At 47.6% G+C, this 25,000-nt stretch overlaps 2 protein-coding genes across 2 annotated transcripts in view; both read left to right on the top strand.

The window, feature by feature from the left end:
- The window catches only part of heatr5a (HEAT repeat containing 5a), a 16,349-nt gene extending 11,243 nt beyond the window's left edge, over nucleotides 1-5,106 (top strand). Inside the window, exons 15-17 of the mRNA XM_078288309.1 lie at nucleotides 963-1,065; nucleotides 1,305-1,458; nucleotides 1,539-5,106. Of these exons, the coding sequence (XP_078144435.1) occupies nucleotides 963-1,065; nucleotides 1,305-1,458; nucleotides 1,539-1,686 (405 nt within the window). The 3' untranslated portion in view covers nucleotides 1,687-5,106. The remainder of the gene's footprint in view (nucleotides 1-962; nucleotides 1,066-1,304; nucleotides 1,459-1,538) is intronic.
- A 1,703-nt stretch (nucleotides 5,107-6,809) lies between these two features.
- Nucleotides 6,810-25,000, top strand: part of hectd1 (HECT domain containing 1) — a 47,160-nt gene continuing 28,969 nt past the window's right edge. The window contains exons 1-15 of the mRNA XM_078288056.1: nucleotides 6,810-6,987; nucleotides 10,773-10,934; nucleotides 11,584-11,733; nucleotides 13,279-13,513; nucleotides 17,037-17,264; nucleotides 17,461-17,742; nucleotides 19,332-19,602; nucleotides 20,318-20,394; nucleotides 20,659-20,757; nucleotides 20,973-21,087; nucleotides 22,265-22,439; nucleotides 22,931-23,069; nucleotides 23,271-23,441; nucleotides 24,195-24,417; nucleotides 24,758-25,000. The exon at nucleotides 24,758-25,000 is cut by the window's right edge and continues 21 nt beyond it. Coding sequence (XP_078144182.1) covers nucleotides 11,594-11,733; nucleotides 13,279-13,513; nucleotides 17,037-17,264; nucleotides 17,461-17,742; nucleotides 19,332-19,602; nucleotides 20,318-20,394; nucleotides 20,659-20,757; nucleotides 20,973-21,087; nucleotides 22,265-22,439; nucleotides 22,931-23,069; nucleotides 23,271-23,441; nucleotides 24,195-24,417; nucleotides 24,758-25,000 — 2,398 coding nt within the window. The 5' untranslated portion in view covers nucleotides 6,810-6,987; nucleotides 10,773-10,934; nucleotides 11,584-11,593. The remainder of the gene's footprint in view (nucleotides 6,988-10,772; nucleotides 10,935-11,583; nucleotides 11,734-13,278; nucleotides 13,514-17,036; nucleotides 17,265-17,460; nucleotides 17,743-19,331; nucleotides 19,603-20,317; nucleotides 20,395-20,658; nucleotides 20,758-20,972; nucleotides 21,088-22,264; nucleotides 22,440-22,930; nucleotides 23,070-23,270; nucleotides 23,442-24,194; nucleotides 24,418-24,757) is intronic.

The following is a 25,000-nucleotide window of genomic DNA, read 5'->3' as shown; positions in this document are numbered from 1 at the left end:
GGTCTCAGGGTCTCAGGTCTCAAGGTCTCAGGGTCTCAGGTCTCAGGGTCTCAGGTCTCAGGTCTCAAGGTCTCAGGGTCTCAGGTCTCAGGGTCTCAGGTCTCAGGGTCTAAGGTCTCAAGGTCTCAGGTCTCAGGGTCTCAGGTCTCAGGGTCTAAGGTCTCAAGGTCTCAGGTCTCAGGGTCTCAAGGTCTCAGGGTCTCAGGGTCTCAGGTCTCAGGGTCTCAGGTCTCAGGGTCTCAAGGTCTCAGGTCTCAGGTCTCAGGGTCTCAGGTCTCAGGGTCTCAGGGTCTCAGGTCTCAGGGTCTCAGGTCTCAGGGTCTCAGGTCTCAAGGTCTCAGGTCTCAGGGTCTCAGGTCTCAGGGTCTAAGGTCTCAGGGTCTCAGGTCTCAAGGTCTCAGGTCTCAGGTCTCAGGTCTCAGGGTCTCAGGTCTCAGGGTCTCAGGTCTCAGGTCTCAGGGTCTCAGGGTCTCAGGTCTCAGGGTCTCAGGGTCTCAGGTCTCAGGGTGATGACGAGTCATCTTGAGTAAAGTTCTGGTTAAGATGGTTTGCCTCCATCAGGTTGGAGAAGGTTTCTCTTTCTTCATTAACTTCCCTTCCCCCATACAGTTATTGATCAGATAGTGTAGTGTAATATCCCTCTGATCATACAGTTATTGATCAGATAGTGTAGTGTAATATCCCTCTGATCATACAGTTATTGATCAGGCAGTGTAGTGTAATATCCCTCTGATCATACAGTTATTGATCAGATAGTGTAGTGTAATATCCCTCTGATCATACAGTTATTGATCAGATAGTGTAGTGTAATATCCCTCTGATCATACAGTTATTGATCAGGCAGTGTAGTGTAATATCCCTCTGATCATACAGTTATTGATCAGATAGTGTAGTGTAATATCCCTCTGATCATACAGTTATTGATCAGGCAGTGTAGTGTAATGTATTGATCTGCTCCTCAGGCGGTGGAGCGGAGTCGTCCTCAGACTGAAGACGAGCTGCTGGCAGTTCAGGAGGCGATCAGAGCCATGGAGGCTGTTCTGCAGGCTGCGGAGAACACACAGCGTGAGTAACCTGGAGAACCCTACAGAACAGAACAAACACACCATGAGGAACCAGTAGAACACTGGAGAACACACCAGAACAACACAACAGAGCAGAGCAGAGTGCAGTAGAACTCTGACATGTTCTCCCTGCAGAACCACACAACAGAAGGTTCTTCTGTCAGAAATCATTCCTGAAGTGAAGACCAGGTAGTTTTCCATCCTGACTCCTGTCCCGCTCCGTGTGTTTCTGCCCGTCAGGTCCCCCGCTGGCGGCCATCTTGCTGCCCATCCTCATCTCCTTCCTGCTGGATGAAAACGCGCTCGGCTCCGCCCCCTCGGCGTCCCGCTCGCTGCACGAGGCGGCGCTGAAGGAGCTGATGCGACTCGGACCGCAGCACTCGGCCGTCTTCAGGTGAGACTCGGTTCAGTTTGATGGTTTCATTCTGGTTCCCATGGTAACCTCATATTGAGTTGTGTGTAACCCCCCCCCAGGTCCCTCATGGCGTCGTCTCCTCAGCTGAAGTCTCGTCTGGAAGCTGCGGTCAAAGGGAACCAGGAGAGTCTGAGCGCTAAAGCGAGCGCTCCCCCCCGCTCCGCCAAGCCCCCCCCCAGCATCACGCTCAAGACCAACTTCCTGTGACATCACTGAACAGGGAGTCCACTTCCTGTGACATCACTGAACAGGGAGTCCACCTCCTGCTTTCTGACTCTCTGCGTAACATCCTGTTGTTTCAGTTCTCACTCAGCAACAAGTCGTTAGGAGTTTAGAGTCTTTTTTTACTGAGAGTAGAGTCTGAAACACAGTAGAGACTGAAACCAGTAGAGTCTGAAACCAGTCGTCTGAAACCAGTAGAGTCTGAACACAGTAGAGTCTGAACACAGTAGAGTCTGAAACCAGTAGAGTCTGAAACCAGTAGAGTCTGAAACACAGTAGAGACTGAAACCAGTATAGTCTGAAACCAGTAGAGTCTGAACACAGTAGAGTCTGAAACCAGTAGAGTCTGAAACCAGTAGAGTCTGAACACAGTACAGTCTGAACACAGTACAGTCTGAACACAGTAGAGTCTGAACACAGTAGAGTCTGAAACCAGTAGAGTCTGAAACACAGTAGAGACTGAAACCAGTATAGTCTGAAACCAGTAGAGTCTGAACACAGTACAGTCTGAACACAGTAGAGTCTGAAACCAGTAGAGTCTCAACACAGTAGAGTCTGTGATGAAACGTCTGGAGAAGAGTTAACAATGTTATGAGGAGACGCCGCCATGTTGGAGGAGTGACAACAAACCAGAGGTGGGAACTCCAGTCACATGACTTGGACTCCAGTCACATGACTTGGACTCCAGTCACATGACTTGGACTCCAGTCACATGACTTGGACTCCAGTCACAGTTTTAATTGCTTGAGACTTGACTTCATCCATTAAGAGAAGACTTGAGACTTAACTTGGGACTTGGTGACTCATGATGCTCTTACCAAGTTTTTATCCTGTTAAAACCATATTGCATTGAAAAGTCCTAGATATTTAGTTTTCTTTAAGATATTAAATTGATACTGGACTCTTGATTTGTTCTGACTTGACTTGCTGTTCTACATTTAGACTTGAGACTTGACTTGAGACTTGAGCCTCAACACTTGAGACCGACTTGGGACTGGAGTGAAGTGGACTTGGTCTCACTTGATCTCGTCTTCCTCCTGATGAAACATGAAAGTTATTTTTTTGTGGATGATTTTATTTTTGTTGATATTTTGCTGTAAGAGGAAGCAGGTGACTCGGTGAGCAGCAGGTGACTCGGTGAGCAGCAGGTGACTCGGTGAGCAGCAGGTGACTCGGTGAGCAGCAGGTGTTGTGAGCCGGCAGGTCGTCGGGTTGCGGTCTCTTCGGTCGTCACTCTTCCAACATGGCGGCGTGTCCCTGCTCAGCTCCTGTAGTTCAGTCTGGTTCATCTGGACTCTGCAGCCGCTGCTGAACTCAGTTTGTGGGAAATCTTCATTTTGCTCAGCACACACAAAGCACATGATGTCGTTCACTAAATGATAAAACTTTATTAGAGTCTGGATCCTTTACATATTCACAACATGTCTGTAGAGCGTTTGTTTTCCCTCTCCCTGGTGCCAGGTGGGCGGGGTGAACAGTGACAGTCTGGATCACAGGGAAACCTGACCTGCTGCCATGAACTCCACCCACCTGGGACTGCAGGCTCCATAAAACAAACACCAACAACTACAGCTGCACTGGTGGAAACAGACTCTACTGAGACTCTATGGAGGGAAACAGTAGAATACACTTCAGTTCCTAGATCAGCATCATTACAGGTCAGAGGTCAAAGGTCACAGCCTAACAACTAACAGATATTCCTGTGAGCTGCAGAGAGGCAGGAAGAGACATGAGAGCCGGAGAGGATTTTATTTTTTAGTAAAACCGATTCATGTAAAACTGACCAATCACTGATCAGCTCACTAACTGCTAACAGGAGTCAGGAGTCATGTGACCTGAAGAGTTCGTCTCATTAGCGGCCGTACGGCAGCCTGGAGGAGACAGTTCAGCTGTCGCTTCAGTTCTGTTTTATCAGCTTCACATCGTCTGCAATAACAACACTAAGAATGTATTGATCTGTTTACTGAATGAACAAGTGTGAATATTAATATCCATGAAGAAGAAGTGAAGATCATTTAAAGGAAAACTCTAAAACACAGAATCAGCTGCTGGTTCTCTGTCTCCATCCAGTAGTTTGTTGTGTTTTTCTTCTTGGTGGATAACCGGCCAATCACAGACGAGGTGACGTCACCTCCAGATATTTGCAGTTTGATATGAGAAAATGTTTCAGGATGTAAAACATCAGCGGTAAACGTCAGGTTTTGGTGTCAGTCCCTCAGAATCAAAGAGCGAGGGCTTCTTTCTAGAGCCGCCATTTTGCACCGAGAGACGTTCAACAATCATACAGGGAGAAATCCATCGTAGAAGAGGAGAGAGACCAGTTTCTCCACCACAGGAGCAGGAGAGAGACCAGTTTCTCCACCACAGGAGCAGGAGAGAGACCAGTTTCTCCACCACAGGAGCAGGAGAGAGACCAGAATGCACTGCAGCAGCAGGAGAGAGACCAGAATGCACTGCAGCAGCAGGAGAGAGACCAGAATGCACTGCAGCAGCAGGAGAGAGACCAGAATGCACTGCAGCAGCAGGAGAGAGACCAGAATGCACTGCAGGAGCAGCAGAGAGACCAGAATGCACTGCAGGAGCAGCAGAGAGACCGGTTGGATTGATCAGTGGAGTTTTCCTTTATTCTGATAATCAATATTTTCTTAGTAAAGTAGAAACACTAAAGAATTCGTTGCAATAATAAGTCTCCGGTGTGTTCGAGCGTCAGACTGGGAAACGACCGGCAGGCCGCCATCTAGACTGCAGGTTCCCAAAGCGAGGTCCGCGGCCCCTCGGGAGTCCCGGAGGGAAGTCCGGGGGTCCGGTCCGCTCCGGCTCCCAGCATGCTTCAGTCTTCCAGCTGCAGCAGCTTCTGTCTGCAGCCGCTTCATGAAGGAATCAGTTCAGTTCAGTCCAGTTCAGTTCAGAACTGAACTAAAAAAACGACAGGGAACTGGACTGAACTGGAATTTCAGGAAGTTTAATTTAATCAATGAAATTCTGTGAAATTCCATGTTTTGTTTTTTCTTCCCACATATCAGATTCCACGTGTTCTATATGATCAATACTGAACATCAGAACATGTTACAGAACCTTTCAGCTGGTATTGGATGCAGAGCATGTAATGTAATCAATACATTATGACTGGATGTGTTTGATTAGGTGAACTGTCTTTTATCTGATTCATAATGTTTTGATTCATAATGTTCAGCGAGACAAACTGTTAGAAGAGGAATCCTGTCGTTCACATGCTGGTTCCTTCCAGCTCGGACTAGACTGGACTGGACTGGACTGGACTGGACTGGACTGGACTGGACTGAGTTCAGATCCAGAGCTGCTGATGTTTTTACAGAACAACATGGAGTTGAATGAACTTGTTTTCTGGCAGCGACTCAATAAAGCGCAAAATTTTCTTTTAACAGATTTCAGTTTTCTGTCTTTCTTCTGCTTCTGTTTCCTTTTTAATTAATTACATCAACAAACTTCAAACAGCATCAAGAAGTTTCTCTACAGACAAAGATTCAAACAAAACATAACTTACAACACAATATATATACAATATATATGTTTTATACATAGGTGTTCTTTTCTGTCAGTTCATCCTGTCAAAGTTCAATATATTCTATAAATAAATACAAATAGACAAAATCTAAACAGACCAAAGTCCAACATAAATCCACAGAACTTCATGTTTCTTCTTCATTTTGCAGCTTTTGGGCATTTTTGCTTTTAACTTATTTAAAGGATTTGAAATATAATGTGAAATCATGAAAGCAACAAACTCTGGAGGATCTTAAAAACATTTCTGTACGAAGCCTCTGACATGATGAACTGATGAATTTGTCTCAGAAATAGAAGAGAATTGAATTTTTTTTTTCCTCATCTTGATGCAACAGGTTTCCTGAACTCAAGCTGAACAGAATGAAATATATAAATAAATATGAATAGGGAGACTGAGGATTAACTAACAGTTACAACTGATAAAATATGAAATATAAGCATCATGAAAAATGCAGCTTACAAATGCAGACTGTATAATTAATATAAGATTCATGCAACAGAAGAAAATACCAAATTGAATATTTATTTATTTTTATTCTACGTGTTTCTGTTGACTTGTCTTCTGTCTTCATCTGTCGATTCAAGCGCTTTGGAAACGTTATTATTATATTATTTACTTTTTACTTTATAACTTTAAAGGTGTTGTACAGATACAGTAGATGAAGTTGTGTCTGAGCGGACAGCGCCGCCTGCCGGCCGCCGCAGGACGCTGCCGGGCCGCCGGGTGATGCCTTCAGGTGCTGTCTGAAACATCGGAATTCTGAAGACGAGACCAACAGGACTGTGGAGTGGGAAACTGAAACCGACGAGATGAGACTGTGGAAGTCTGTCGGTGAGAGTGTTCTGTTGTTTAATGTTTGTTTGTTTATTCTGTTGTTGTGTTGTTGTCTGGTGGAGCGTCACCTGACTCGCCCCTCAGGTAAAGTCCCTGCAGCTAGTCATTTATTACCAGAATCAAGTCCAAACCTGCTGATATCTACACTGCTGGGGACAAGGTGGAGCAATAACTGATGACTGACAACATCTCATTATTACTGACTAGATATTATCATTATTATTATTATTTGGTCACTGTGATTAATTTATCAAATTAGTAGCTGGACACCAAACTATCAGCTCAGAGGAACTTTGGTCCTGATGGGATTTTTCTGTGGATTCCAAATAAATATCCAGTGACTTCTGCTTGATTTCTATCAACATTATAATGTTGAAAACTACAAGATCAGGTTTGGACTCACTGAGGAAACGGCATGGCAGTGTGCTCCCTTGCTCCTACTGACACCATGTTATTCGTCATTCTATGATGTGAATAATTAATTTAAAGTTTAGTCATCACATATTATTTGTTGTTAATAAATGAGCTAAGACATAATCTACATGCCTGATGAGCATCTTATCCTGTGTATTCTGCACAGCAGCTGTGTGCTGATCGGTTCCTAAAATAAAACAGCTACCAAAAAACACAACTTTTGTAACAGGCTCCGTTTTGTTGAGATTTCCACGCAGTTCGTATTTCCGAGCCTCGCAGCAGCCCCTGAACGCAGCAGAGGCAGTCAGCTCGGCTCTCCATTTCGCTCCGGTCTGTTTATCGCCTCGCCGCCTCTCTGACCTTTTACACCCGTTTAAAAGAAATGGGAACTCTTTAATTTTCCCCCGACGACGTTTCATTCGGCTCTTCACCGCCCGCCGGACTCAGAACATCAGACTTGATTTTTTCCTTCTCGGCTGTGAGCTGAAAAAACGGTGAGTGTTTCTCTCCGGTGAGCCGAGCGGGGCCGCGCTCTCCCGCGGCGGCCGGCCCGCGGCGGCCGCGCGGCCTCCGGCTCTCCTGGAACTCGAGTCCCGCGGTTCGTGTTTCGGGTCGCAGGCCGCGGATAGAGCCCCCTCAGTGGGCAGCGAGTCCGGACTGAAAAATAGATGTGAAATAGAAACAGACGCGTCTCGCCACAGCAGCGGGTCTTTCTGTTGGGAGAAAAGCTGTTTAATGGAGGAAGTTGCTGTTATTCTAGCTAGTATTACGGTTAGCTAGCGTGGAGCTAACGCCAGCTAGCCGGCTAATGTTAGCTCTACGGGTTTTGCTGCTTGGTATTTTTTTGTGCTGGATAACAAACCAACACACAACCTGCTGTAGGCCTCTGGAGTTCCCGGGACTGTGTGTGAAACCTTTACTCGGGAATGTGTTGTTTACCGGCCCGTCGGACCGCCCGGGCTAGCTGGGCTAGCTGGGCTAGCAGGTAGCAAGTGAAGGTAAAGCTTGGAAACTAGAACAACTCTTTCTAACTGAGCTGTGGACGCTGCTGGTCTGTTAGCCGCTAGCTGCAGCTTAGCTGCTGGCCTCAGATCCTCTTACGGCAGCCCGTGTGATGAAACCAGCGGCTCCTTCTGCCAGGAGCAGATGATGAAACTCGGGGACACAGACACCTTTGTCACGTTGGGCTGAACCGTGTAATCACACAGAAGCAGTCTCTCTTTCTCCCACTGTACAAGACACAGGAGTCTTGTTCTGTGTTCACACTGCAGTTTCTCTTCAGTCAGTACAGTTCAACTCTGAGGAAAATGTAAAGGCCTTTAGGACAGATAGACAGATAGACAGACAGACAGACAGACAGACAGACGGCCTTTTAACTCTGTTCCTATCAGGAGTGATTGTGTCACTGATGGCTTGGTGGCGGAGGAGGATTGTGATTGAATCCTGTTGGTTGGAGATGTGACCTGGTGTTGTGAAGTGACAGACTGTCCTGCAGTCCAGTCAGTCCAGTCCAGTCCAGTCCAGTCAGTCCAGTTAGTCCAGTCCAGTCCAGTCCAGTCAGTCCAGTTAGTCCAGTCCAGTCCAGTTAGTCCAGTCCAGTCCAGTCAGTCCAGAGAATGAAGGACTGAACCGGGAGCAGCAGCTCAGATTGAGTCTGAGCAAAGCTGCTGTTTTGCTGCTGATCGCTGACCTGATTTGGACTGAGGTGGACACAGGACACCGCCGAGGCTGGAGGGTGAAAGCCAAACCTGGGAGCAGGAGGCTGTGTGGCCCGGGACCTGGAGGGGGTGTGTGTGTGTGTGTGTGTGTGGAGGGGGGGCGGGGTGCGGGGGGGGGGGGGGGCAGGACGCTCTCTGGCAACTTGTGATTAATCTGTTGATAAGAGGATCTGTCTCCCCAAAGCCTGTTTATAGCCGAGCAGGCAGGCAGAGAGACAGACAGACAGACCGGCCGACCGGCTTCAAATTAGGCCTAATCAACTTAGCCTGGACCCAGCAGCTCCCAGCATGCCGCGCTCCACCCGACTCCGCCGTGTTCAACTGCTGCTGCATTCCAGAGAACGAAGGAAAGTCTGAAATTCAGAATTCCTGCTCGGAAAAATGTGACAGAGCGACTCTTCAGGTTGGAATGACAAGAAGGAAACTAGAGATTTCTGACAGCAACACACACACACACACACACACACACCTGCTGCATTACTTTAACATTTAGCCTATATTACAATTTACAGTTTCCCATTTGGCAGACGCTGCTGTCCAAAGTGACGAACACATGACATTTCCTACATCCTCAGAATACAGTTCAGTTTGAGTTCCAGCGTCACATGACCTCAAATCGATCAAACAGCTGACTGGTTAAACACGGACAGTCCCGACAGTCAGTGACATGACATCAGCTTAATGAGGAGGTGAGTTTGCATCAGTCAAATGAAATCTGGCGGCGTCCGTGTGTTTAAGGAGCCGTTCTGCTGGAAGGATCAGCGGTCGGGATTACGACCCGCCAGCTGGGAATTTCTGACTTTGAACGCAGCATTCGTGTTGAAAGAGCATTGTGTGTGTGTGTGTGTGTGTGTGTGTGTGTGTGTGTGTGTGTGTGTGTCGGGTTTAATTCTGCTTCACAGTCACAGAAGATGACTTGCAGTGAGATTTGAGGCAGTTCTCCCAGGGGAAAAAGCTTCTTTCAGGGAAATCAGCCGGTCGAACCGGTGAAGTTTGGGTTCAGCATGAAGTTTGAAGGGCTGGAGTGTGTGTGTGTGTGTGGTGTTTATTGGGGTGTGTATTGTGTGTGTGTGTGGCAGCTGTTGTGTTGGAGGTGGCAGGTTCAGCTCCAGAACAGGTTTGGTTTGGTTCCCCTCCTCTCTGTCAGCTCTGTTGTTCATCATCAGAAGTGTTGATGGTGTCTGAGCGGCCGCTCTCTGCGTCGACTCGCCCCGCGCAGCGTCGCCCGCCTGCGGCCCGCCGCGGCCCGCCTGCCGCCGACCAACTGGTCATATCCAGGCGTTCAGATTTGCATATCGGCTGCGGTGGGAAGCCGGTTTCAGCATCGACGCTCCGAAGCTCCCTGTCTGTCTGCAGGCCGGCAGAACGCTGCTGGGTTTGTAAACCTCTGAGACTCTGGTAGAGTCCTGGGTCGTGTCTCTTCCTCATGATAAAACCCCAAAATCAGTGATTCTGTGATCTGTTGCTCCGGTAGAGGACACTGGAGAATTGTGTTTTTTTTTTAAATAATTGTAAATAGGTGAAAAAAGCAGATTCTGCAATATATATATATATATATATATATAAAAAAAACAAGTCTCACTTTTTTTCCACCAATTTACATAATTATGTATTATTTCCTTGGTTCCATCATACGTTTCCTCTGACTGGATTTCGGTGTTCCACTTGTTCAGACTGAAAGGTTTAATAAACATAAAGAAAGAGATTCACTTCAAATCACTTCAGCAGCAGGACTCGTTTTTTATATATCATCAGAATCTGCTGTGTCGGCGTTCCTTTATGTGCTAGAAGTGATTTTCAGACTGTTCCTCCAGACAACGGCAGTGAATGGGGAGAGAAAAAAACTCTCCAGTCTCCTCTACCGGAGCAACAGATCACAGAATCACTGATTTGGGGTTTTATCATGAGGAGGAGACACAACCCAAGACTCTACCAGAGGAACACAGAGCTAACTGCAGTTTCCTCATCAGAAGCTGAGAGACGACATGAGTTAAAGCAGTCAGGCTGCTGCTTCATTCACCGTCTGTCTGTCTGTCTGCCTGTCTGTCTACCTGCCTGCCTGCCTGTCTGTCTGTCTACCTGTCTGTCTGTCTGTCTCTAACATACAGAGAAACAGTTCAGTCTCTCTGTTGCTCTTTCTAATTCTAAAATCTGAGTGTTTTCATGTCTCCAGTAGTTCATTTTCTCACCTGAAAGACCAGTGGATTTAAAGGGTTTTCAGTTCAAGAGGTTTTTAAGTTAATAGATTTTAAGTTCAAGTGATTAAATAGAATAATATGTAGCTATTTCCTGGTTTGTACAGAAAGAGGCTCCAGATAAAGTCATGAAGATACTTTGAAAGTTAAAATATCTCAATCCTAAAATTCAAAACAGCTGCCAGAGGCTCGATCTGGTCTTCATTATTCAAATGTCTCTCTCTCTCTCTCTCTCTCTCTCTCTCTCTCTCTCTCTCTCTCTCTCTCTCTCTCTCTCTCTCTCTCTCTCTCTCTGTCTCTCTCTCTCTCTCTCTCTCTCTGTCTCTCTCTGCCTCTCTCTGTCTCTCTCTGTCTCTGTCTCTCCAGGTGAAGAGACTACATGTCCCAGAATCCTTGGTGAGAGTGAGTAACTGCTTCCTGTCCGTGTTTCCTCCCTCCGTCCGGTTGGTTGGATGAGTCCCAAACAGCAACAGCATCGTGAGCAGTGATTGGGCGCTGAGCCAGACCGGGTAGCCAACGGGGAGCCAGGTGAGAGGTCAGGTGACGCTGCTGTCACATCTACATGTTAGTCTTGACTTGATGCATGAAGAGAAGACTTGAGACTTGACTTGACTTGGGTTCTGGTGACTTGGGTTCTGGTGACTTGGGACTTGACTCTGACTTGTACTTTGATGACTTGAAAAGGTTTCTAAAGTCTTGACTTGAGATCTTGTGTTTGTGTAAATGACTTAGATTGAAAGTGATGAGATTTGTTCCAGCGGACGACTGAATTTAAATTCTGTTTTCTGAATTTGTATGGAATGATTGAATTTATTGAAGTTGAAACTGATTATAGAAATCAAACTCATGATGCTCTTACCAAGTTTTTATCCTATTAAAACCATATTGCATTGAAAAGTCCTAGATATTTAGTTTTCTTTAAGATATTAAATTGATACTGGACTCTTGATTTGTTCTGACTTGACTTGCTGTTCTACATTTAGACTTAGACACTTTAGACATTTATGTATATGAAAACGTCACAGATTAACACTTGAATTTATTGAAAACATACATATTGTACCGTATGTACTTTGATCACACAAACCTGTAAATAGCCTTTGCGTTCCTCCTGTGTGTGTGTGTGCAGGATGGGACTGGTTCAGTGAACTGGGTCTTGTGCTTTTTGTCCCTGCAGGCTAGCCATCATGGCGGACGTGGACCCGGACACCCTGCTGGAGTGGCTGCAGATGGGACAGGGAGACGAGCGCGACATGCAGCTGATCGCTCTGGAGCAGCTGTGCATGCTGCTGCTCATGTCCGACAACGTGGACCGCTGCTTCGAGACGTGAGTCCAGCTCCGCCGCCGCACCACGACCCACACCACGAACCGCACCACGACCCGCACCACGACCCACACCACAAACCGCACCACGACCCGCACCACGAACCGCACCACGACCCGCACCACGACCCACACCACAAACCGCACCACGAACCGCACCACGACCCGCACCACGAACCGCACCATGACCCACACCACAAACCGCACCGCGAACCCATCCGCGAAACGATCCGCGAACTGCACTGCGAACCGCACCGCGACCCGCACCACGAACCGGTCCACGACCCGCACCACGACCCGCACCACGACCCGCACCACGACCCGATCCACGAACTGCACCACAACCCACACCACGACCCACACCACAAACCGATCCACGAACCGCACTGCGAACCGATCCACGAACCGATCCGCGACCCGCCCCACGAACTGATCCACGAACTGATCCACAAACCGATCCACGAACCGATCCACGAACCGATCCACACTGGCTTTCTGCTCACATACACACATACATTTATGTTCCCAATATTATAGTTCTGTAATAAGTTGTTGACTACTGTTATTAAAATACAGTGTTAAATGAAAATATTAACTTTGGGGTTTGAATTTGCCCTGAAGGTTATTTGAGATAACGACCGTCTTGTTGAACATTATTATTACACGGCCCGGAAATATTGATTACAAATAATATGATTAGAAATGAAAGTGATGTAGCAGCTTCCAGCAGGACTGTCTACAGGAACCAAGCAGTAATGTCTTTTTGCCATAAGGTGGCACCAGGTAATTTGATCAGAAATCAACAAAATTGATCAGACGCCTTGACTGTACTGGCTAATCAGAATTGGGTATTCAACAGAGCATGTATTCTCACAGTGTGTTGGGACTCAGAATGGGATGCTGGTCTGTTTGGATGTGTTCTCCACCTGACAGGAGAAATAATGGACTTTAAGAACCATGAGGAAACTGAACTGGTTTAGGAGGCGGCCAAACAAGCCTGTCCGTCAAACAAACCAACAGACACAAATCTATCCGTCAGTAATGTTTCCTGATAAAGGGCTAAGGTCATTGGCTGGAAAGGTTTTAGCACCCTCATCAAAATAGTCCAAACTTCTCTGTGTTTTAGTAACATCCAGGTAACTGTGATGCCACAACAGAATAGAGCAGGCTGCACCAAACTACAGTAGACTAGATTCAGATGCAGTAGAATAACGCTTCCAAAAACGTTGTTTAATCTTAAATTAAGCAGGTAAAGTAGTTACTAGATTATAAGAATTTAGTTTTATCTTTAAACTCAACCAAAAGACCCTCCATGGTTATTAAAGCGGGCCATTTAAAACCCAATTTATTACATTTACATTTTATTACATTTATTTACTTTATCTTACTCTCTTATCCAGAGTGACTTCCACTGAGGTCAACAGTAGAATCTCCTTCAATTCCTAGATTAACAACATTACAAGCAGCTAATAGTAAGGAGGCCAAAGGTCAGAGGTCACGGTACCCAGACCTCCCTCTGACCCTCCTCTCTTTCTCTCCCTCCTCCAGCTGTCCTCCTCGAACCTTCCTGCCCGCTCTGTGTAAGATCTTCCTGGATGAGAGCGCCCCGGACAACGTGCTGGAGGTGACGGCGCGGGCCATCACCTACTACCTGGACGTGTCGGCGGAGTGCACCCGCAGGATCGTGGGCGTGGACGGAGCCATCAAGGCGCTGTGCAACCGGCTGGTGGTGGTGGAGCTGAACAACCGGACCAGCCGCGACCTGGCAGAGCAGTGCGTCAAGGTACAAACTGGGCCAGGAGCCGGGGGTTTGGGTCCGTGATCAAGGCACGAGCCGGGGGTTTGGGTCCGTGATCAAGGCACGAGCCGGGGGTTTGGGTCCGTGATCAAGGCACGAGCCGGGGGTTTGGGTCTGTGATCAAGGTACGAGCCGGGGGTTTGGGTCCGTGATCAAGGTATGAGCCGGACCAGGAGCCGGGTTTTGGGTCCGTGATCAAGGCACGAGCTGAGTGAGGAGCCGGGGGTTTGGGTCCGTGATCAGGGCACGAGCCGAGTGAGGAGCCGGGGGTTTGGGTCCGTGATCAAGGTACGAGCCGGGCCAGGAGCCGGGGGTTTGGGTCCGTGATCAAGGTACGAGCCGAGTGAGGAGCCGGGGGTTTGGGTCCGTGATCAAGGTACGAGCCGGGCCAGGAGCCGGGGGTTTGGGTCCGTGATCAAGGTACGAGCTGGACCAGGAGCCGGGGGTTTGGGTCCGTGATCAGGGTACGAGCCGAATGAGGAGCCGGGGGTTTGGGTCCGTGATCAAGGTACGAGCCGGGCCAGGAGCCGGGGGTTTGGGTCCGTGATCAAGGTACGAGCCGGGCCAGGGGCTGGGGATTTGGGCCCATGATCGTGCAGTCAAGGGTTCTGGTCTACTAAAATGACCGACGGCACACAATTAGAATAATGATGGTGCTTTTTAAAGGGTAGTAGACAACTGAAGTCCTCGGTTGACTGAAGGCGGGGACACGTTAAAAGATTTTTCCTATCATAAGCAACAATGAAAAGATTGAGCAGCATCATTTAACAACTGAAATTTGCAGATTTCCAGTCTGTTGTCACATACACACACACACACACACACACACACACACACACACACACACATCAGCTGTCTTTGAGGAGCACAAATCAAACGACCATAGACATATAAAAAAGACTGAGAATAAGCGGCCGCAGTTCTCTCATGAGAATGTGATTTTTCATGGTACACTTGCGCTTTATATGTATTTTTCTGCAATATTTTGATACCAAAACAAACATACAGACCATATGGCTTCCAACAGTTGTGGTTTGTGCAGCGATTGGCATGGAAAAAAGAGGGAGAAGACATTCAGGTTTCTTTTTCTCTCCTGGCTCAGCCATTGCGCACTTTGGATCTTGTGTTTATTTTTCCCCCTCTGCTTCGTCTGTCGCGAGCTCAATTTTCATTGGCTGTTGTGTAAAGAAAAATCACAACACAGAAAACAAGGATCCGATTCTGTAGCTCATATCCATGTGATCCAGATGGGAATTGTGAAAATGCGACTCCATGCAGCTTTTTGCTGTTCACACTGATAGAAAACCTCAGATCTGAGTCACATGGAGGGAAACGGTCTGCAGTGTGAACGCAGTCTGGCTGTTTTGACTTGTTATCAGACTCGTCAACGCTCTGATGTCATTAATTCGATAAGCCAGGTCACTTCTCTCTCACCGGGCTCAACCTGTTTTGTTCCAGTAAAATCTCATCAGAGAGTCTGTATCTTCTCTTCTATCTTCAGGACGTCTCGTGTCAGGATCTATTGTTATCAGGAGAGTTATCTGAGTTTTACTGTCAGTGTTTTACAGCATCATCAACACTGATGATCCTCAGCAGACAGTCAGTGTCAGTCAGGTGAAGCTGAGGAAGGTGTGATGGTGAACTGCAGCTGGGGCCAGCAGTGTTCAAAGTGTTGTGTATCTTAACATACAACATGTCGGGCGTCCTGGAGGCTCGTACCATGTGACCACAACATCCTGGTTCCAATCCGGCCTGGGACCTCTCAATCAATCAATCAATCAATCAATCAGTCAATTATTTGTGTAGCACATTTCATAAGACGCAGCGCAATGTGCCGTCATATAAGAAATATTAAAAAAAAAAGGAGGAGAAAATTGAATCAGATTCCTACACAAAATCCCTCTGTGGCATCTCATCCCCCTCTGTCTCTCCCCAATATTTCCTGTCTCTCTCTACTGTAACCGATCTAATAAAGCCAAAAATGCCAAAAAATAATAATAAAATAAAAACATGTAAGTCATATCCATAAATTGGTCACCTGCTGATGAGCGTGTGAGCCTGCAGGTTTATCAAGAAACAGGCTGAGCTGCCAATAACAAATCAAACATGGAAAATTTAGCCTCGTTTTTGAAGTTATGGTTGAATTTCTACATGAGCATTAGCTCCTGCTGATGTTCAGGTCTCAGGTCTCCAAGTTAGTTCATGATCATTTTATTTGTCCAGTAGGATAATCTGGTGAAATTTCATATTGCCATTCCTTGGAGCTTTGAACAAAACGCAGACCTTTGGTACTTTGGTCATCCAATTTGCCTTTTATTTGGATAACTGCATAACCAAAATCAAATCAAACCGATCAAATCCCCCTCAGTCCGGTTCTCCGTTAGAGGCGGATTAAACATCAACTTTTAGTTCTTCATGCTGCAGTGCAGAGCTGAACAATTAATACAAAAATAAATAAATGTCAATATGAACTTCTGCAGTTTCTAAATCTCAGAGTCTGCAGGTAATTTCTTCAGAGAGTTTGGTCCAAACTGGAGTTTTAGAATCAAAACCTTCATCAGACTCAAACTCAGTAAATCTGCTCACTCGCATCTAGTTTAACTAAATCACTTTTCTTTAAACGGTTTTAAAGTTGTAAAAAATGTATGACAAGAAAACTTGTGATGAATCGCAGTTTAAATCGCAATATTCTGTCAAATAATGTGAGTTATATTTTTGGTCAGTATCTGTCAGCTCACTGCAGTGTGTGTGTGTGTGTGTGTGTGTGTTTGGGTTTTGGAGCGGAGCCACACAGCAGCAGACTGAGTCATGTGCTACCAAACATTTATTGATACACTGAAGGAACAACTGGCTTCTGTGTTCAGGACCGATCTGTTCCCCTGATAGAGGCAGGGGGACCAACTGATAGATATCTATTGATCAGTTCATTTGTTAATCTGTTGATTGATCTGTTAGAGAAGGGATGTGTTAAGCTTCCACTTATCTGTTTGCTGCTCTGTGTTCATTTATCTGAATATCTTGAATTTGTTAATCCAAGTATTAATGCGCCTGTCTCTGCGTAGCTGTTGGAGTTGATTGAGGAGTGTTAATTAGTGCTGAAATCAGCATCAACAGAAAATTAGTCGAGTAATGGTTTTAGTCGTTTATCAGTAAAAACACCAAACGTTTTCTGGTTGCAGCTTCTCAGATTTGCTGCTTTTCTGTTTCATCTCTTTATTAAATGAATCTTTGTGTTTCTGTCTGCTGGTCAGACTGAGGAAGAAACCTGAAGAATCACTTTGGACTCTGAACTGAGACGGGGATTTGTCTTTATTTTAGACATTTAATAGACTAAATGATTCATCGAAAAGAGAATAGAAGAAGAATAGATTAATTGATAATGAAAACAGCCCTACTGTTAATATATGAATCTATTAATCTGTGTTTCTGTAGCTGATCTGCACCAGAGGTTTGCTCTGTGTTGACCGTATCAATCTAATTTAAATAATCACCTCCTGTGTCCCTCCAGGTTCTGGAGCTGATCTGCACCAGAGAGTCGGGCGCTGTGTTCGAGGCCGGCGGTCTGAACTGCGTCCTGAGCTTCATCAGAGACAGCGGCCACCTGGTCCATAAAGACACGCTGCACTCGGCCATGGCGGTGGTGTCCCGGCTCTGCAGCAAGATGGAGCCGCAGGACTCGTCTCTGGAGACCTGCGTCGAGTCGCTGTCCAGCCTGCTCAAACACGAAGACCACCAGGTAACAGCAGCCTGGTTTATCAAAGCTCTTTATGAAAAAATCAGACCGGACCGGTAGAGGGAACTTCACAGGAAGGAGGAAAAGTCTTGTCTAGTCTGGTCATCTGTGAATTAATTCCAGATGTTCAGGAAGTTAGAGAGCAGACTGACTGACAGACAGATGTTCCAGTATTTACCAGCCGCTCTCTTTCCTCCAGGTGTCGGACGGCGCTCTGCGCTGCTTCGCCTCGTTGGCCGACCGGTTCACGCGTCGCGGCGTTGACCCCGCCCCCTTAGCCAAACACGGCCTGACGGAGGAGCTGCTGTCCCGCATGGCGGCCGCCGGCGGCACGGCAACGGGCCCCGCCTCTTCCTGTAAGCCGGGCCGGACCTCGACGGGCGCCGCCCCCTCTGCCGCCGACTCCAAACTCAGCAACCAGGTGTCGACCATCGTCAGCCTGCTGTCCACGCTCTGCAGGGGGTCGCCACTCGTCACACACGTACGTATCCCGACACCCTGTACAGTCTCCTGACACCCTGTAATGTCTCCCGACACCCTGTACCGTCTCCCGACACCCTGTACCGTCTCCCGACACCCTGTACAGTCTCCCGACACCCTGTACAGTCTCCCGACACCCTGTAATGTCTCCTGACACCCTGTACCGTCTCCCGACACCCTGTACCGTCTCCCGACACCCTGTACTGTCTCCCGACACCCTGTACAGTCTCCCGACACCCTGTACAGTCTCCCGACACCCTGTAATGTCTCCTGACACCCTGTACCGTCTCCCGACACCCTGTACAGTCTCCCGACACCCTGTACCGTCTCCTGACACCCTGTACCGTCTCCCGACACCCTGTACAGTCTCCCGACACCCTGTACTGTCTGTATCGTCTCCTGACACCCTGTATCGTCTCCTGACACCCTGTAACGTCTCGTGACACCCTGTACCGTCTCCTGACACCCTGTACTGTCTGTACCGTCTCCTGACACCCTGTACAGTCTCCTGACACCCTGTACTGTCTGTAACATCTCCTGACACCCTGTATCGTCTCCTGACACCCTGTATCGTCTCCTGACACCCTGTACCGTCTCCCGACACCCTGTATCGTCTCCTGACACCCTGTATCGTCTCCCGACACCCTGTACCGTCTCCCGACACCCTGTACTGTCTCCCGACACCCTGTATCGTCTCCCGACACCCTGTATCGTCTCCTGACACCCTGTACCATCTCCTGACACCCTGTACTGTCTCTACCGTCTCCTGACACCCTGTACCGTCTCCCGACACCCTGTATCGTCTCCTGACACCCTGTACCGTCTCCCGACACCCTGTATCGTCTCCTGACACCCTGTAACGTCTCCTGACACCCTGTACCATCTCCTGACACCCTGTACTGTCTGTACCGTCTCCTGACACCCTGTATCGTCTCCTGACACCCTGTACCATCTCCTGACACCCTGTACTGTCTGTACCGTCTCCTGACACCCTGCACCGTCTCCTGACACCCTGTACTGTCTGTACCGTCTCCTGACACCCTGCACCGTCTCCTGACACCCTGTACTGTCTGTACCGTCTCCTGACACCCTGTAACGTCTCCTGACACCCTGCACCGTCTCCTGACACCCTGTACTGTCTGTACCGTCTCCTGACACCCTGTATCGTCTCCTGACACCCTGTACCATCTCCTGACACCCTGTACTGTCTGTACCGTCTCCTGACACCCTGTAACGTCTCCTGACACCCTGTAACGTCTCCTGACACCCTGTACCATCTCCTGACACCCTGTACTGTCTGTACCGTCTCCTGACACCCTGCACCGTCTCCTGACACCCTGTAGGCCCAAAGATCTGAAGCTAATGAACAGTTTAGAAAAAGAGATGCTCCCTCTATTACACAAGTAATGGTTGTTATTAAAGGATAGATAGAACTGGATCCTCTAGATTTTATAGAAATTCAACGATGAACTTCAGAAAGTGATTTTTTTTATTTTCTTCTAAATTGCATATGTAGCATTTCAGAATAAAAGTCCCCCCCTCTTCTCCATTCTCCCTATTGTCCCCTCCCCCTCCCCCTCCTCCCTGCAGGACCTCCTTCGTTCGGCTCTGCCCGACTCGATGGAGTCTGCGTTGGGAGGAGACGAGCGCTGCGTTTTGGACACGATGCGTCTGGTGGATCTGCTGCTGGTTCTGCTGTTCGAGGGTCGGAAGGCTCTTCCCAAGTCCAGCGCCGGGTCGACGGGTCGGATCCCCGGCCTGCGGCGCCTCGACAGCTCCGGGGAGAGATCCCACCGCCAGCTCATCGACTGCATCCGCAGCAAGGACACCGACGCTCTGATCGACGCCATCGACACGGGGGGTAGGGAGCTACAGACGCTACTGACAGCACTGACACTACTGACAGTACAAACACTATAGACACAGGAGGTAGGGAGCTACTGACACGACTCACTGCACTGACACTGCTCACAGCACTGACACTACTGACAGTACAAACACTATAGACACAGGAGGTAGGGAGCTACTGACACTACTCACTGCACTGACACTACTGACAGTACAAACACTATAGACACAGGAGGTAGGGAGCTACTGACACTACTCACTGCACTGACACTACTGACAGTACAAACACTATAGACACGGGGTAGGGAGCTACTGACGCTACTGACACTACAGACGCTACTGACACTGCAGACACTGACGCTACAGACACTATAGACAACGGAGGTAGGACGCTACAGACAGTACTGATGCTACAGACACTACTGATACTATAGACACTATAGACAACAGAGGTAGGGCACTACTGACCATACAGACACTAGACACACAGACGCTACAGACAGGAGAAAGGACACTGACTGCTGCAGGTTCCACATCCCAGCATGCTCAGCGTTCCTGCAGCTTCCTGGATGCAGCATCCCAACCTTCACATTATCAGTTTATAAAGAAATGATGCAGAACATCAGAGCACGCCACAGACACAACAACAGCCTCCTGGTGTCAGTGTGTCAGTCAGTTTCACCTCTGAGCAGCAGAGAACACAACTGACCGACTGCTTTCTGTTGCAGCTTTTGAGGTGAACTTCATGGACGATGTTGGACAGACACTCCTCAACTGGGCTTCAGCTTTTGGCACACAGGAAATGGTAAAGATGATTAGTGAACAGACACACACACACACACACACACATACACACACACACACACCAAATCCTTCATTTGAATCCAGCAGTTTTTGTGTATAAAGGATTGAAATATTCCAAAATGTTCTAATATCTACACACTTTTGTTGACTTTCATTTGAGTCCTTTTCCATTTTGAGTCCTTCTGTGATTTCAGTGTGACTAACTGTGTGTGTGTGTGTGTGTGTGTGTGTGTGTGTGTGTGTGTGTGTGTGTGTTGTTTGCCAGGTGGAGTTCCTATGTGAGAGAGGAGCAGATGTCAACCGAGGTCAGAGGTCGTCCTCGCTGCACTACGCTGCCTGCTTTGGACGCCCACAAGTAGCCAAGGTAAAACACACACACACACACTCACACACATTTACCAGCCGTTGCGTAAACAAAAGTTTGTTTCCTTCCTTGCTCTCATTTTTCCAAAAAGTTAAATAAAATCTGCATTGACACCATTTCTCCACAGCAGCTGGAGCAGGTCAAAGGTCATGATAAAACAACACAGTATCCTCTGTAACGTGTGTGTGTGTGTGTGTGTGTGTGTGTGTGTGCAGACTCTGCTGCGTCATGGAGCCAACCCCGACCTGAGGGATGAAGACGGAAAAACTCCTCTAGACAAAGCCAGAGAGAGAGGACACAGTGAGGTGGTGGCTATCCTGCAGTCTCCTGGTGAGTACTACTACTGTTAATACTACTACTACTGTTTCTACTACTACTACTACTACTAGTCTTAGCACTACTACTACTAGTCTTAGCACTACTACTACTATTACTACTACTAGTGTTAGTAATACCACTGTAACTACTAGTGTTAGTGCTACTACTACTACCAGTGTTAGTACTACTACTACTACTACTACTACTACTACTACTACTACTACTACTGTTAGTACTACTACTGCAACTACTAGTGTTAGTACTACTACTGTTAATACTACTACTACTACTACTGTTTTTACTACTACTACTACTACTAGTCTTAGCACTACTACTACTAGTCTTAGCACTACTACTACTATTACTACTACTAGTGTTAGTACTACTACTGCAACTACTAGTGTTAGTGCTACTACTACTACTAGTGTTAGTGCTACTACTACTACCAGTGTTAGTACTACTACTACTACTACTACTACTACTACTACTGTTAGTACTACTACTACTACTACTACTGTTACTATCACTACTACTACTATACTAAATGTATGGTGATACTATAGTTATCAAGGCGAAAGTATCGTGATAGTATCGCGATAGTATCGTAACAGTATAGTATCATGATAGTATTGTGATAATATCGTATTGTGATAATATCGTGATAGTATTGTGATAGTATCAAGATAGTATCGTATTGTGATAGTATCGTGATAATATCATGATAGTGTCGTGAACTCTCTGCTGATTCCCACTACTGCTGATTCAAACTACTACTACTTTCTCCAGTGTAGTAAACTAGTACTACTAATAGTACACAGCTACTTTTTCTACTAGTACCAGTGAGACAAAACACAACAAGGTGGTGGTTATACTACTGTCTCCTGGTTAATAACATACTAGTATTACTACGAGCAGAGAAAGAAAACACAGTAGGTTGGTGGCCGTGCTGCTGTCTCCTGGTCAGTAACATCATACTAGTACTGAGTAGTTTTGGGATGAGAAGATTCCTTTAGACAAAGCCAGGTAGGAAAATGGTGCTTGTTAGTTTCTTTACTTTCTTCTCCTGGGAATTAAAGTGTATGTTACCATTAAACTCATAGTGAGTCCCTCTGTATGAGAGTGTCAGCCAAATGCCTTAAAAGTCAATATAATGTGTGTGTGTGTGTGTGTGTGTGTGTGTGTGTTGCAGGAGACTGGATGTGTCCGGTGAACAAGGGCGACGACAAGAAGAAGAAGGATGTGAACAAGGAGGAGGAGGAGGGCAGCGAGCCCAAAGGAGACCCAGAGATGGCACCCATCTACCTGAAGAGACTGCTGCCTGTTTTTGCACAAACCTTTCAGCAAACCATGCTGCCTTCTATTAGGTACACATAAAACACAGACTGCCCCTTTAAAACCATGCTGCCTTCTATTAGGTACACATAAAACACAGACTGCCCCTTTAAAACCATGCTGCCTTCTATTAGGTACACATAAAACACAGACTGCCCCTTTAAAACCATGCTGCCTTCTATTAGGTACACATAAAACACAGACTGCCCCTTTAAAACCACACTGACTGATAATACTATAGATACAGAATAACACAGACTGCCCCTTTAAAAGCATGTTAACTGTTATTAGCTGCAAAATGAAACCATACTGTTAGATACCCAGAATAAACAGACTGTCCCTTTATTAACCCTAACCCTGTGACCTGTTACAGCTCAGAACAGTTACTGCTGATTCTCCTCAAACTCTCTGAAGGCTTTCCGTCTTGACTGACTGTTGTCTGACTGTTGTTTGGTTGTTGTCTGTCGTTGTCCGACTGTTTGTCTGTCTGTTGACTGCCTGTTTCCCGCCTGTGTCCCTGCAGGAAAGCCAGTCTGGCTCTGATCAGGAAGATGGTTCACTACAGCAGTGAAGTCCTGCTGAAGGAAGTGTGTGACAGCGAGACGGGACACAACCTGCCCACCGTGCTGGTGGAGATCACTGCTACTGTGCTGGACCAGGAGGTACGTACACACACACACACACACACACACACACACACACACACCATGCTGGTGGAGATCACTGCTACTGTGTGATCAGATCCAAACAGTCAGCTAATGTTGCTCCATTAGACTTTATTGTTACATCTAAATACAAATAACCCTCTCTCTCTCTCTCTCTCTCTCTCTCTGTCTCTCTCGCTCTCTCGCTCTCTCTCTCAGGATGATGATGACGGTCACCTCCTGGCTCTTCAGATCATCAGAGATCTGGTGGATAAAGGAGGAGATGTTTTCCTGGACCAGCTGGCCAGACTGGGAGTCATCAACAAGGTGTCGACTCTGGCTGGCCCCGCCTCCGACGACGAGAACGAAGACGAGGCCAAGCCTGAGAAGGTGGGGAGGGGGGGAGGGGAGGGGGGGAGGGGAGGGGGAGACGGACGGGGGGGGGGGATACATTTGAAGAATACATTCACTCTCTGTTCTTTGTCCAATCAGAATCGTCGTGGCGTTTTTGAAAAAAGACTGGTGGTTAATCTGAAACATGGATCTCAGTCAGCTCCAGCTCCTGCTGTTTCATCCTCAGCCAGAACACTCAGGCTGCGGGTCGCTGTGTCCGGGTGAAATTTGTTGGTTTTCCATTTTGAAAATCAAGAGAGAAACAGCGAGCTCCACCTTCTCCGTCTCTGATTGGCCAGTTAACAGATAATTCTGTGTAGTGCGGCCTGAAAACCGTTCAGATGGTTTCAACTTTTGACGTACAGAAAGATCCGGTGTGTGAAAGACAGAGAGCCATAGATTAGCAGAGAGAGAGAGAGGGAGACAGAGGGAGAGAGAGGGAGACTGAGAGAGAGAGAGAGAGGGAGACTGAGAGAGAGAGAGGGAGACTGAGAGAGAGAGAGGGAGACTGAGAGAGAGAGAGGGAGAGAGAGAGAGAGAGGGGGAGAGAGAGAGAGAGGGGGAGAGAGAGAGAGAGGGGGAGAGAGAGGGAGACTGAGAGAGAGAGGGAGACAGAGAGGGAGAGGGAGAGGGACGTGCTGAGGTCGGCTTCTGATTGGATTTCACTTCTTCCTTCAGCAGAACTTCACTGCTGTAGTGAAGCTGCATGTTTTAGTTGGCTGTCCCTTTACGGTGGTGTCTGTCCCGCAGGAGGAGGAGGTGCAGGAGGACGCCCGGGAGGTGCAGCAGGGGAAGCCGTACCACTGGAGGGACTGGTCCATCATCCGAGGGCGGGACTGTCTCTACATCTGGTCGGACGCCGCGGCGCTGGAGCTGTCCAACGGGTCCAACGGCTGGTTCCGCTTCATCCTGGACGGAAAACTGGCGACCATGTACAGCAGCGGCAGTCCAGAGGGGGGGTCAGACAGCTCCGGTACACACACACACACACACACACACACACACTAGAGCTGCACGATATTGATAAATAATCATATTGCAATTATTTAGCTGAATAGTACAGTTGTGATATAAATTGCATTACAGTATACAGACGGATTTCAGATTGAAGATGCTCTATTTGAATACAGTGAAGGTTTTTTTTGTGTTTGTTTTTAATCAGGTCGGAAGTCTCAGCAGCAGAATCCGGCTCATATTGAGATTTTCTTTTATTGAAGTGAATTAAAGAAAGCAAGAATCTTTCTCTCTGTCCTTTCCTAACTTCCTCCTCTTTCTCTCTCTCCTCTTTCCTCCCCCCTTTGCTTTCCCCCCAGAGTCCCGGAGCGAGTTCCTGGAGAAGCTGCAGCGGGCGAGGAGTCAGGTGAAGCCGGTGACGTCCAGCCAGCCCATCCTGTCCAGTCTGGGTCCCACCAAGCTGACGGTGGGGAACTGGAGTCTGACCTGCCTGAAGGACGGAGAGATCGCCATCCACAACTCCGACGGCCAGCAGGCCACCATCCTGAAGGAGGACCTGCCGGGCTTCGTGTTCGAGTCCAACCGGGGCACCAAGCACTCCT

Source organism: Centroberyx gerrardi, chromosome 14, assembly GCF_048128805.1.
Source record: "Centroberyx gerrardi isolate f3 chromosome 14, fCenGer3.hap1.cur.20231027, whole genome shotgun sequence".
Lineage (NCBI taxonomy): Eukaryota > Metazoa > Chordata > Actinopteri > Beryciformes > Berycidae > Centroberyx > Centroberyx gerrardi.
Note: the sequence above shows the minus strand (reverse complement) of the source record. Positions and strands in the feature narration are given on the sequence as shown.